This window comes from Piliocolobus tephrosceles, chromosome 10 (genome assembly GCF_002776525.5).
Source record: "Piliocolobus tephrosceles isolate RC106 chromosome 10, ASM277652v3, whole genome shotgun sequence".
In the NCBI taxonomy this organism is placed as follows: Eukaryota; Metazoa; Chordata; class Mammalia; order Primates; family Cercopithecidae; genus Piliocolobus; species Piliocolobus tephrosceles.
Genome location: NC_045443.1, coordinates 88,376,586 through 88,390,725, shown reverse-complemented (window position 1 = coordinate 88,390,725; position 14,140 = coordinate 88,376,586). Strand labels below are relative to the sequence as shown.

General features: G+C 33.7%; 1 protein-coding gene across 1 annotated transcript in view; it reads left to right on the top strand.

Annotated features, from left to right (window-relative positions):
* The window catches only part of EPYC (epiphycan), a 50,047-nt gene extending 37,748 nt beyond the window's left edge, over positions 1–12,299 (top strand). Inside the window, exons 4-7 of the mRNA XM_023205816.2 lie at positions 2,465–2,623; positions 3,432–3,634; positions 5,245–5,340; positions 11,659–12,299. Of these exons, the coding sequence (XP_023061584.1) occupies positions 2,465–2,623; positions 3,432–3,634; positions 5,245–5,340; positions 11,659–11,829 (629 nt within the window). The 3' untranslated portion in view covers positions 11,830–12,299. The remainder of the gene's footprint in view (positions 1–2,464; positions 2,624–3,431; positions 3,635–5,244; positions 5,341–11,658) is intronic.
* Positions 12,300–14,140: the final 1,841 nt, after the last annotated feature.

Genomic DNA, 14,140 nt, shown 5'->3' with positions numbered 1-14,140 from the left:
ATAACATTCTAAAACCATATAATGTAGCCTTGAGTTAGGTGTAGAAAACTTAGAATTAAATTATAACTACTGTGAATGTGTAAAAATTACCCTAAGCAATCGTTGCTTAATTATCAAGGTGATAAATATATAGAAGAATCAAATGCCTTAACTCTTAAAATTTTTATGATGAGTATAAAATATTAATTTATAATGATTGGAGAAATTAGCACATATTAAATATTTTACAGCTCCCACTTAAACATTTTTTCCTGGCTTTCCATTCTTAAAATGGAAATGACTTTTGTATTTAATGATAGTAATAAGACCTTAATAGGTACATTATCAGTTCATGATTACAAACCACAAATGGACCTTTTAACTAGGGTGATGAAATCTCCTGGTGCATCTGGGTGTGAGGAGTTCCCAAAGCAAGTGTCTTTGAATGTTGTAAACTGGGAAGTCTCAGGTAAACTAAGATAAACTGATCACTGAGCAATTTCAGGACATTTCTTCCACCACTTTTCTCTTCTACTTTATGTCATAGAGATTTCACTTTCTCCATTCATTTCACATCTTACAACCCTTATTTACCTCATCCCTAGACTCCTCAAGCCTGTCAGATAACTTAACTTCCTACTTCACAAAGAAAATGCAATTTCTTAGTCAGCAGATCCTTGGTGTTTCTGTTTCCAGACAAATAATCTACCTACATCTATATCAATGTGCTCTTCTATCTCCCTCTCCTTCTAGTACAACAAAGACCTCTGTCCTTCCACACATGGGATGAAAATCCTTCCATGTTCTTTGAGTTCTATTTTCTATTGTCCCCTCATGATCCTTTTTATATTCAACTTCACCTCCTCTGGATCTTTTTCTCCAAATATCTTCCACGTTAATCACCCCCTTCATCATACAAACCGCAAGCATATTTTATTATAGTTATCACTATGTCTCATCCCTTGCTCTTCACAAACCTCTCTGCATTTTCTACATTTGTGGCAACTTTTCCCTTACTTCCAACTTCTCCCTTAATGGACTGTAATCTGGCTTTCAGCTCCCTCACTTTGCATATCTTGTAACTCTCTGATAACCATTGCAATAACTAATCCAAGAACATTTTTCAGTCCTTAACTTACCTGACATCTCAGGAGGCTTAGGTTGTTGATTATTTCCTTTCCCTTAAAACTCTTTTGTCTAAAACCATCTTTTGTCTACACTATGATTCACTTCCACTTTTTCCAGTTGCCCTGCTTCAGTCTTCCATTACACCTTCCAGCAGACTTAACTCTTACCATGCAAACTGCATCGTATGATACCTCTGTCCATCCTTATGGGAATAAACAAAAGCTGTAGCACAGCCTGCAAGGCCCCTGCATGTTATGCCCCATACATTTCAATGCTCTCTGAGTTTCCACCATATGGACTATCTTTCAGTCCCTCCAAAGTGAAGGCACATGCTGCTTCCTTTGCCTGGCCTACTATTCCCTTCCTACCTGCATAGTCAATTATTCCTCTTCTGCTGATCTCAGCTCAGCTTTCACTTCACAATTGCCTTCCATGACTTCCAGACTAGGTCAAATCCCCCTATGTTATGTTCAGATGACACTTCATGACACTTATCACATTCATAATTTTATTTGTGTGATTAACATTCATTTCACATAGCAGATCATAAAACACAACTGTGTCTCTTTGTGCTCACCGTTTCACCAGCTAGCATGGTGCCATTTACATAGAAAGGATTCAATAATATGTATTGAGCAACTGAATATTAATAATTATTATCTTTTATTTTTCTTGAAGCAGGTGTTTTTTCAGTGAGATGTTTCACTATTAAACTAAAGACTGAATGAAAATATTACATGTGATATTTTAACTTTATGAAAAGCACAATAATAATGTTTAAATTTTGAATATAGAATTTCTAATAAATAGAAAAGTACTCAGTAATTTTAAATTATTTTTAAAATGTTACATTGAATATACTAATTGTTGAGACTTTTTTTTTTTTTTTTTTTGAGACGGAGTCTTGCTCTGTGGCCCAGGCTGGAGTGTAGTGGCCAGATCTCAGCTCACTGCAAGCTCCGCCTCCCGGGTTCATGCCATTCTCCTGCCTCAGCCTCCGGAGTAGCTGGGACTACAGGCACCTGCCACCTCGCCTGGCTAGTTTTTTGTATTTTTTAGTAGAGACGGGGTTCCACCGTGTTAGCCAGGATGGTCTCGATCTCCTGACCTCGTGATCCGCCCGTCTCGGCCTCCCAAAGTGCTGGGATTACAGGCTTGAGCCACCGTGCCTGGCCTGTTGAGACAATTTTAGTTGGTATGTTTGACTTGAATATTCTATTTACAGAAAACATTATGAGAAAATATAAAATCTACTTGGTTAGTGGGAGAGTCTAATCTTGTTTATCAAACATTCCACATTATTTCTTAGAAATTGATTTGGTATTTACAAATAATTTCATTTTCCTTTATCTTTTAGACTTTCCAACCTGTCTTCTGTGTACTTGTATAAGTACCACCGTGTACTGTGATGACCATGAACTTGATGCTATTCCTCCGCTGCCCAAGAACACCGCTTATTTCTATTCCCGCTTTAACAGAATTAAAAAGATCAACAAAAATGACTTTGCAAGCCTAAGTATGGATGACAGCAGTAAAAGCCTTCACTGCTTTACAGAATTCCCTAAAATTTTTACATTGTCAAATGTTAGCACTGTGAATGCAGCTTGAATGCCAAAGCCTGGTTCATGAATCAATAGTGTTTTGTTATTTAAAAATTTGACAATTTGCTGTAATAATTATAAGAAAAAACAACAAACAAGCAATGGTCATTTCAAAACCACATAGGTGATGTTTTCAAATGAACAATTTAAACTAAATATGCATGATAAACAATTATATTTTACATGCTGGAATGTTTTATCATGTTCTTATGAGTAAAATATCATGGTCATATTTATGAGGAGTTGGCTTTTTAAAAATAAACTTCCACTAAAGCATAGTTGCTTTATGATGGATGAATGCAAGCCTAAATTCTGGCTTTATATTTGTTGCCAACTCAAAGAATTTTGGTATGTGTCATAAAATGTTTTAATCATTTGAAGATTTCTTTCTAATGCCTGTATCTTTGACTGTTAGAAAACACAACACTCTTTATCACTGAGGGAAACATTTTAAGTGACAAAATCCAGACAAACTTTATGAAGATTATGGAGAAAGACCAGTTATTTTAAATGTGGTATACCAATTTCTTTGCTAAAGTTATACTCCTAAGTACATAAATATGAATAGTATTTGGGGAAATAATTTTTATAAAAAGAAAGAATCATTTCATTAACTGTGCATTGCTAAATTCATATTTATATTTGCAAAATAAAGGAAAATTACATTTATATTTTCGTGCGAGCAAAACAAGAATATTTAACTACTTCCTTTTTTTCTTCTAGGTGATTTAAGAAGGATTGATCTGACATCAAATTTAATATCTGAGATTGATGAAGATGCATTCCGAAAACTGCCTCAACTTCGAGAGCTTGTCCTGCGTGACAACAAAATAAGGCAGCTCCCAGAATTGCCAACCACTTTGACATTTATTGATATTAGCAACAATAGACTTGGAAGGAAAGGGATAAAGCAAGAAGCATTTAAAGTAAGTTTTAAGTTTAATGTGCAGACTTTTATCTTCTAATTTTATTTGCTGTCATTGACTAGCCTTTTTATTCGTATGGGGAAATTTATTTATTGATTGATTGATTGATTGATTGAGATATGGTCTCACTCTGTCACTCAGGCTTGAGCGAGTGGTACGATCACGGCCCACTGTAGCTTCAACCTCCCTGGCCTCAGATGATCTTCCTACCTCAGCCTCCCCAGTAGCTGGGACTATACAAGACACGTGTCACCATGCCTGGCTAAATTTTGTATATTTTTGTAGAGACATGGTTTCGCCATATTTCCCAGGCTGGTCTCAAACTCCTGGGCTCCAGTGATCCTCCCGCTTCGACCTCCCAAAGTACTGGGATTATAGGTGTGAGCCACTATGCTCAACTTCTATAAGGGAATTTAATTTAGTGAGACTTTTAACTTTCAAAATAAACTTATCAACTGCATCTATCATGCTTTTGAGAAATACTATGTTCTGGTACATTGTGAGGGTGATCAAGTACCAAGAACAGAAAGCAGGGCTAGAATAAGGAGTTGGTGGCTACCTGAAGCACTGTCTACATGAGCACCTGGAAGTGGTGCAAGCCAGAGAATCTGTATTGATCAGACCCTCCACTCAGAAAGACTATCTGGCTAAAAGGATAGCTACTTGGCAGGAAATGGGCAATGTCTTGAAGACAGCAGGCTACTAAATGACCTTATAAAGAGGATGGATTCAGTTAACCTTAGAGATTTTATTTTCTAAGTGAAGCAAGCAGGTTTGGGGCTAGAGGACTTGCTTGGAAAAACAGCATAGGGTCTGAGAACAGGAAAGAACTGGCTTTCTTGCCTCCTCTTAGGGCATTCAAGCAGCCCCTCTCAGTGCACATTGAACACATAATTTTAAAATACTCTTTAGAGAGACACCACATTATTCTCAGGGATGGCACAGGGGATAGTGTGGCCTCATTACCACTGGGTGGTGGTGAATGCCCTCTCTACTAGGCCTCCTGTGATACCATCAATGGTAGCTACAGGAGTTAGGGCATCTCACTATAGCCAGGCAAGGGTCATAGTTTGGTCTGCCCACTCTACCTCTGTTGGCACAGGTGGCGATCAGTCACAGTTTATTCTAGGGTGTTTGGCTACAGTAGAACAGCTATTGTCTAAATGTTTTCTGTCTTGCTAGGCTGCCCCTTTCCTGCTACTTGGGCTACCAGGCCATTGCTGGGGAGGAACTATTTGTTTCCATGCCTATAAAATAAAGGAAATGCTTGCTATGTCTCATCAAAATCCTCAAAATCCCACTGCACAATGTCTTTCATAAGAGGAAGCAGCCTTGCTTAAATTGAGAAAGTTAGACTGAACAAAACGTGGTTCTTCCTAGAGACTGAGAAACACATTGTATTTTCATGAAGAAATATTTGCTTGCAGCCAATTTTTCCAAAACTCATTTGAATTGTCTAATAACTCAGAAAACTAAGCTGCCTCAACTTTACAAAACAAGACCTGAACTGTAACATGTTATTTTACAAATATTTGCATGGAGAGGGAATGGGAAACACAACTGTGGCACCTTGAGTTTTTATTGAGTTCCCACATTTGGAATGTTTACAGGACATGTATGATCTCCATCATCTGTACCTCACTGATAACAACTTGGACCACATCCCTCTGCCACTGCCAGAAAATCTACGAGCCCTTCACCTCCAGGTAGGAGTCTACCAGTAAGGTGTGTCCAAGAGCTTCAGAGAAAGCAAAGCGAAGAAGGACATCAGGACACAACAGTTTGTCTGTAATGGCATGTTGACACACTGTGACAACTTCTCTTCTTTTTCTCTTTTCTCATTTATTCTCTCTTTATCTGAATATAAAGCTATCTTTATACATTCATAACTCTATCTATTCTAATTGAATTCTGATAACTTTACTCTTTTCCTTATTTTCCGAGGCAAAATACACCCTTTTGGTACACAAATCTCTTTAGATAAAAAAAAAAAAAAAAAAAAAAAAAAAAAAACACTGAAAGTTTCACCTGTTGAAGAAAATGTAAAGATTAGAAGTGGAAAAGTAAAGGGAGAAATAAAAATCTAAGTTGATGTTTAGTTGTCAGAGAAAAAAAATCAATTTTAGCCTGTGATTTTAGGTTTTATGTATTGAATTAAATTCAATCCTAAGGCATTCCTATGTGCTCAGAGATGGCAAGCTCCATCTCTCTGGATAAAGAAAGTGCAGCATTTTTTGTTTGTTTGTTTTGTTTTGTTTAAATAAAAAACATATTTGAAAGTTTTGGTGATTTTAAATCCCATTAAGCTACATGTTATCTTTGAAGTATTCAATTTGATTAGTTTGATTAGTTTAATGAATGAATAATATTTTATTTTCACCTATGTGATTAAAAAACTTTTCAATCATAATGAATAATTTTGGTTGTTAAACAAATATAAATTATTTCTTATTTCAGTTGTAAATTTTAGCCTGTAGTTATAATCAACATTCTCTAATAAATTGATCTGTTCTGTGGAATAAATAGAGAAAACACCCATTTCATGCTCAAAGCAACAAGGAAACAAAGAAACAACGTCACAGTTTAGCATTATCTTCTATGGCAGAAATGTACAAAAAGTGATTTTGCTATGTAAGAGCAGGACATGAATTCCTGTAATTCCCCTTGTGGATTTTGTGAATATTTACCTTTGTGCCTTTTCTTTTTTCTTATTAATATAAACATTTTCATATTTTCAGTGTCTATATATATAAATATATATCTCTATATATACATATATGTATATACACACTATGTATATATGTAAAGATTAGAAGTGGAAAAGTAAAGGGAGAAATAAAAATCTAAGTTGATGTTTAGTGGTCAGAGAAAAAAATCCATTTTAGCCTATGATTTTAGGTTTTATGTATTGAATTAAATTCAATCCTAAGGCATATACACACGCTATGTATATATGTGTGTATATACATGTATGTATGTGTCTTAGATATCTGTCTCTTTTGTGGGTTTGTCTGATTTGTTTACTTGACTATTGTACATGTATTTTCTAGCCATTTGACTTGATTTCTGGATGGCTCTCTCTTTTTTCTGGTGGCGAATTTCTATACATATAAAGATTTCTTTCCTTGTTTATGACTGAAGGAAAGATTTCCAAGGGAGTACTTATAGAGATTTTGGAATGTGTTTTCCAATTATGAATTAAATTTTATTACTATTATCTGGGATGATACTGACCCTACCAAGAAAAAAGTATTTGATGTTATATTTAAACATAATTTGTTTGTATATATAATATGAGGGAATTTTTTAAAGTAACTGCTTTTACATTCCCATTCTAAGCTTTTAAAGTCAGTAAGTGCAACTTAAAAATATTTTCTCCATCACTGTCACCTCACAACATCCAATATACATATGTCTGCTTTTAGCTTACATTGTCTTCAATTTCTATATTTTTAATACATAAATAAATCCCCTTTTTTATTCATTTGAAAAATATTTGCCAACATATAGTATAGCAATTAAACTGAAGGCTCTGGCAAAAGCATATGACCTGGGCTGAAATTCTAGACCCCAAACTATCTGAAACTCCCTGAATTTCTGTTTTCTCATGTTGATTAAAAGGTGATCTACTATACAGGATGGCTGGGAGGATGACTAAAACAATGTTTATAAAGCATTTAATATAGCTACTGATATATGATAAATACCTAAATATAAGTCACAGTTATTAACAACACATATTTATCACATATCAAAGAGAATAGCAGAGATAATAGGCACAAAATATGCATTATTCCTCACTGACACTTTATAATGATAAGAGGGTTAATATATCAGGGTCAATACATACATGATTATAAACATATATGCATCTAACAACAGAGGCCCAATATATGAGGCAAAAACTGTCAGAAATGAAAGGAGAAATAGGCAGTTCAATAGTAATGAAGTATTTCAACTTGTTTTTATTTTTAAATTTAAATTTTTTTTTTTTTTTTTTTTTTACAGAAAGGGTCTTGCTCTGTCACCCAGGCTAGAATGCAATAGTATGATCATAGCTTACCACAGCCTCAAACACCTGGGCTCAAGCAATTGTCCTACCTCAGTCTCCTGAGTAGCTAGAACTTTAGGGTGTGAACCATCATGCCTGGCTACTTTTTAAATTTTTTATAGAGACCAGGTCTCACTATATTGCCCAGGCTGGTCTTGAACTCCTGGTCTCAAGTGATCCTCCTGAATCGGCCTCCCAAAGTGCTGGGATTACTGGCATGAGCCACTGCACCTGGCCCCACTTCAATAATGGATAGAACAACTATCTATAAGATCACTAAGTAAATAGAAAACTTGGACAATACTGAAAACCGATTTGGTGTAACAGTCATCAATAGAACATTCCACCCAACGACTTCAAAATACACATTTTTCTCAAGTGCACAAGGAACATTTCCCAGGTAGACCACATACTAGACCACAAATCAAGTATTAGTAAATTGAAAATAATTAAAATTATACAAAGTATGTTTTCTGATTCCAATGAAATTGCATTAGAAATCAACAAAAAATAAAATTTAAGAAATTCACAAATATGTGGATATGAAACAAAATTTTTCTTAATTACTAATGGGCCAAAATAGAGATCTCAAGAAAGTTAAAAAAAAAATCAGAGATACATAAAAACAAAAATAAAACATATTGAAATGTATGGATGGAGCTAAAGCAGCATTTAAAGGGAAATTTCAGCTGTAAATACATATATTCAAAAAGAAGATCTCAAATCTATAACCTAGCCTTTCACCTTAAGATAATAGAAAAAGTAGAGGAAACTAACCCAAAGTGAGCAGGATAGAAATAATAAAATTTAAAGCAGAATAAGTAAAATATATAATAGAAAAATAATAGAGAAACAAAACTAAAATTTGGTTCTCTAAAAGATCAACAAATTGACGTATTTTTAGCTGAAGAGACCTAGGAAAAAAGTCAAAAATTACTAAAATCAGGAATAAGAAAGGGGACATTACTACCAACCTTACAGGAATAAGAAGGATCATAAGGGATTACTATGAACAAATGTAAACCAACAAATTAGATTAAATGAACAAATTTCTAGAAAAATGCAAGCTATTGAAATTGGCTAAAGAATGGATAATGTGAATAGAGCTATAATAAGCAAATATATTAACTTAGCAATTTAATATCTTCCAAAAAAGACAACCCACTCCCACATGGATTTACTGGTTGACTTTATCAAAAATTTTAAAGAAGAATTAATAACAATCTTTCACAAACTGTTTCAAATAACAACAACAAAAAAAAGAGAACATTTCCTTCCTAACCCATTCTGTGAAGCCAAGGTTACCCAATAACAATACTTGACAAATAGATCACCAGAAAAGGAAACTACAGGCCAATATCCTTTATAAATATTGATGCAAATAGCCTCAACAAAACACAACAAACTGAATTCAACAACATATAGAAAAGATTACACATCACGACCAAGTGAGATTGCAGAAATATAAGAATAGTTTAACATTTAAAAAGCAACCAATATAATATATTAATAGAATAAAGGGTTAAAAAACATATGATTCTTTCAATAGATGTCAGAAAAGCATTTGTCAAAATCCAACACCATTTTATTATAATATTACTAGAAATATAAAACTAGGAATAGAAGGAACTTCTTCAATCCAATAAAGAACATCTATATCTATAAATAACTCAGGCTAACATCATCTTCAATGTAGAAAGACTGAACGCTTTCTTCCTAAGAACGGAAACAAGACTAAAATTGTTTGTCTCACCACTTATATTCAGTATTGAGCCTGGCAGTTACAGCTAGGACCATTAGGAAAAATAAATACATAAAATATAATAAATAAATAAATAAATGGTTTTCAAATTGGAAATGAAGTCATTTTTCTATTTTCAGATGACATGATCTTGCATATGAAAAATCTTAAGGAATCCACTAAAAACTAATTGAACTAATAAATGAGTTCAGCAATGTGGCAGGTTACAAAATCAATATACAAATATCAATTGTATACAGGATATCTACACACTAGCAATGAACAATCTGAAAAAAAGTTAAGAAAACAATCCTGTTTATAATAGTCGGCCGGGTGCGGTGGCTCAAGCCTGTAATCTCAGCACTTTGGGAGGCCGAGACGGGCGGATCATGAGGTCAGGAGATCGAGACCATCCTGGCTAATACGGTGAAACCCTGCCTCTACTAAAAATACAAAAAATTAGCCGGGCATGGTGGCGGGCGCCTGTAGTCCCAGCTACTCTGGAGGCTGAGGCAGGAGAATGGCGTGAACCCGGGAGGTGGAGCTTGCAGTGAGCTGAGATCCGGCCACTGCACTCCAGCCTGGGCGACAGAGCGAGACTCCGTCTCAAAAAAAAAAAAAAAAAAAAAAAAAAAATAAATATATATATATATATATATATATATATATATATGTATAAAATAGTCATAAAATTTTTAAAGTACCTAAAATAAATTCAACAAAGGCAGTATAAGCTTTGTATACTTAAAGCTACAATACATTGTTGAAATTAAGATCTAAATAAAGAAAAGATAATTCCATATTCATGCATCAGAAGACTTACAACTAAGGTGGAAATGGTCCCCAAATTAATCTATAAATCTTAGGTATAGAAAATCCTAAGGAATCCACTAAAGTATTTGAACTAATAAAAAAGTTCAGCAATGTTATAGGTTATAAAATCAATATGAAATATCAATTATGTTTCAATACACTAACAATGAACAAAAACACACTGAGATACCAACTCATACTCACTTATTTGGCTAAAATAAAAGATACAATTAGAAGCGTTGCTTAAGATGCAGACAAAATCGTAACCCTCATACATTATTGGTGGAAGTGTAAAATGGTGCACTTACTTTGGAAAACAGTCTGACAGTTCCTCAAAATGTTAGAACATGAAGTTACTATATGACTCAGCAATTCAATGTCTAAGTATATACCCAAGAGAACTGAAAGCATATATACATACAAAACTTGTACACAAATGTTAACAGAGGCATATTCATAAGAGGCATAATTTGCATTTGGAAATAATTCAAATTTCCATTAATTGATGAATAAACAAAAATGTGGTATATCAATACAATGAAATACTATTGGACAACAAAAAAGAATGAAGTACCAATACATCCTACAACATGTATGAACTTTGAAAACACAATACTAAGTGAAAGAACTCAGTACCAATATATATATAATTCCACTTATGTGAAATATCCAGATAGGAAAATCTATAGGAAAAAAAAACAGATTAGCAGTTGCTGGGGTGGGAGGAGGGGAATGTGTGGTTTTCTTTTGGGAGTGTTGAAAATACTTTAAAATTAGACAGATGGTTGCAAAGTTCTGTTAATACACTACAAACACTGCACTGTACCATTTAAGTGGGTGAATTTTATGGTATGTGAGATACAGTAAATAAACCTAGGTTTAAAAATCCAGTCCAGGGCCCTGCTTACCTTCTGGATATTTGCTCCCTCCTTCCTTCCCCTCACTTCAGTCACATTGACTTGAATGTTGAATGCTGAGGGAGGAGCATTCCATGCTAATTCCTCAGGACTCTAAACCTGATGTTATCTTTGCCTAGAATGTTCTTCCCTTGTTTTTTTTCACGCCTTTTTCTTCTTGTCAATCCATTCTCAGTTCAATTGTTACCTCTAAAGATAACTTTTCAGTCATCCTATTTTCTTCACAATACTCATCATTTTTGGAAATAACTTGTTTTTCTTTCAGTAGTTTTCTCACCTCAAATTGTATTTCTCTTACTGAAGTATAAACTCCTTAAAGATAGGAGCATGTCTATTTCCTAATTTATCCCCATTGCTTAGAAAGTGCTTGGCATATACATTAAGTAATTTTGATTGAGGAAAAGAACAAAAGAATAAAAACAAGGGTGAAGCACAATGGACTGCGCTATCAATCAATCAGGATGTGTTGTATCTTGTCACAATTTATTTTCATCTTTTTTAGAATAACAACATTCTGGAGATGCACGAAGATACGTTCTGCAATGTTAAAAATTTGACTTATATTCGTAAGGCACTAGAGGACATTCGATTGGATGGAAACCCTATTAATCTCAGCAAAACTCCTCAAGCATACATGTGTCTGCCTCGTCTGCCTGTTGGGAGCCTTGTCTAATTTCAGATAATGGTTGGCATTAAGTTGCCTACTATAAATAAACCATACTACTCTCTTCCAAAACAAAACTCAGCATGATACTTTGAGATTGTGTTCTGAGAGATGATATGAGTACATAAAATACAATTTAAAATGCTATAATATAATGAAAATGTAGTAATTTAAGAAAACACCAGAGGAGTTAGGAATAAACCTATAAGATTTACAAAAAGAGCAAAACTAAGTGATAGAAAATATTTCACACATGTTCTTATAGATCGTGTATCACTTGCAAGTTTTAGGAGTTCATATCCTATATAATGTCAAGTTAAGTACATAATAAAGTAAAACTTTGAAATGAACGCTTTAGGTATTTTTGCCAACATGTAGATGTTTTTAATTAAACTTTTCTCTTCCTTTTTTTTCCACTAAGGCATGTTTATTCCCCTAATCCACTAAAGAGCACGAAGAATAAAAGTTTTAGAAAATTATAATGGCCTTGTGAAATAATCATTATAATCACACCATGCAAATAATCACATTCAACAATGATACACATAACCTCCAGTTGTTGAATGATAACCTTTCATCATCTTAAAAGAGCTGACAACTCATTTTAGATCTTTGATAAACTGGTTAGTTATGTAGTGTATTTCTGTGCCTATAAGAAAAATAAAATATAGAAAATGGAAAATATAGAAGATGATATGATAATCATACTAGGGAAGAAGTTAAGTAATACTTTCTAAGGAGAGTTCATCTTTCTAAAATGTATAATCATAATACAAGCACATACATGGTTCAAAACCGGAAGACAATGAAAGAGTATCCAATGAAAGGTAAGTTTCCTTCCAGCTGCAACACCTCCAGGTCTACTCCCCGGAAATAACGTTTTCTTGCATAATTTTATAAAGATTTCCACAAGAAACAAAAACTTGCATATAAATAACTTTTTCTTTTTTACACAAATACATATGTGCACATGCTACATGTGCATTTCACCAGAATGTGTGTATTATACATAAAATACACATTTTTAAGTACAGAAAATAAACACTATTCTGAACTTTGCTTGTTTAATTTAAAATTATTGCTGGATGATCATTCCATATCAGCACATATAGCTGTACTGATTCTGAAAACCACATATCAGTCCATCACATGGATGCACATTTTTTTCATTTAAACCAGACTGCAAAGAATACCCTTGCTTGAACATGATTAAGTTTGTATACATATGAGAGTACATATATTGATAAAATCATGAAAGTACAATTCTGGGTCAAAGATTATTATTTTAAATGTTAATAAATATTACTAAATTGCCCTTCAAAGACAGTGTAACCACTTACACTTTCACCAACAGTGTGGGAAAGTACATAATTCTCTAGAACTTTGCTAAGATGGTTTAGTATCAAATCTTTTCATCACTTCATAGTCTATTTCTGAATTAACATATTAAAAAATGAGACAATTAATTGGCAATATATTTCCTCTAGCATTGAAAAACACTAAATATATTTTTCAACTGTATCTTTCAATCAAATACACTTCTGTCTAAATTATTTGAATTTTTCCCCATTGCTCTACACCATTCCTTGTATGTTGCTAAATATAGATACTACAGTTAAATAAAAAATTTTCAAAATGTAATGACTAGAGAGCATTGCTCTAATATCTTCCACTTTAGGTGCATTAACATTGCTCTGGTTCAGTTAAAAAGTATAAATACCTCCATGTCTTTAATAACAAAAAGGATCCGTTAATTTGCTTGAGATCTATGGAGAAAAAATAATCATTAATCAAATTTGTATACCCCAAAACTTGAAAACTTTCTAATAGAATGACCATCTAACCATCAAATGCCACAAACCAGGGACTACTTAAAAACTTATTTAGAAGCTTTTCTTTTGGCTTTTTAGATATACTTTGTAATAACTATATGACCATGCACCAGACTAAAAGTAGAATTGTATCCTAATGTTGTAATATATATTAGATTTCTACTGTGGTCTGACAAAAATTTCCATAAAATTAGCAGCTCAAACAACACCTATTTATTATGTCATATTTGTTCTAAATTAGAAGTTCCACAAGACTCACCTAGGTTTTCTACCTAAGATTTCAAAAGACCAAAATCCAGTTGTTCTTCCCCAGGTTCTTGCATGAAAGACATAAAAAATAATTCACTTCTGGGTTTATCTGGCTTTTTGGAAGAATTTTTTTCCTTGCAGTTGTAGGTCCCCAATACTTAGCTGTCAGCCAGAGGCTCCCCACATCTTCTGGATGACACCCACACTCCTCATTACAAGGCCTCCTCCATTTTCAAAGA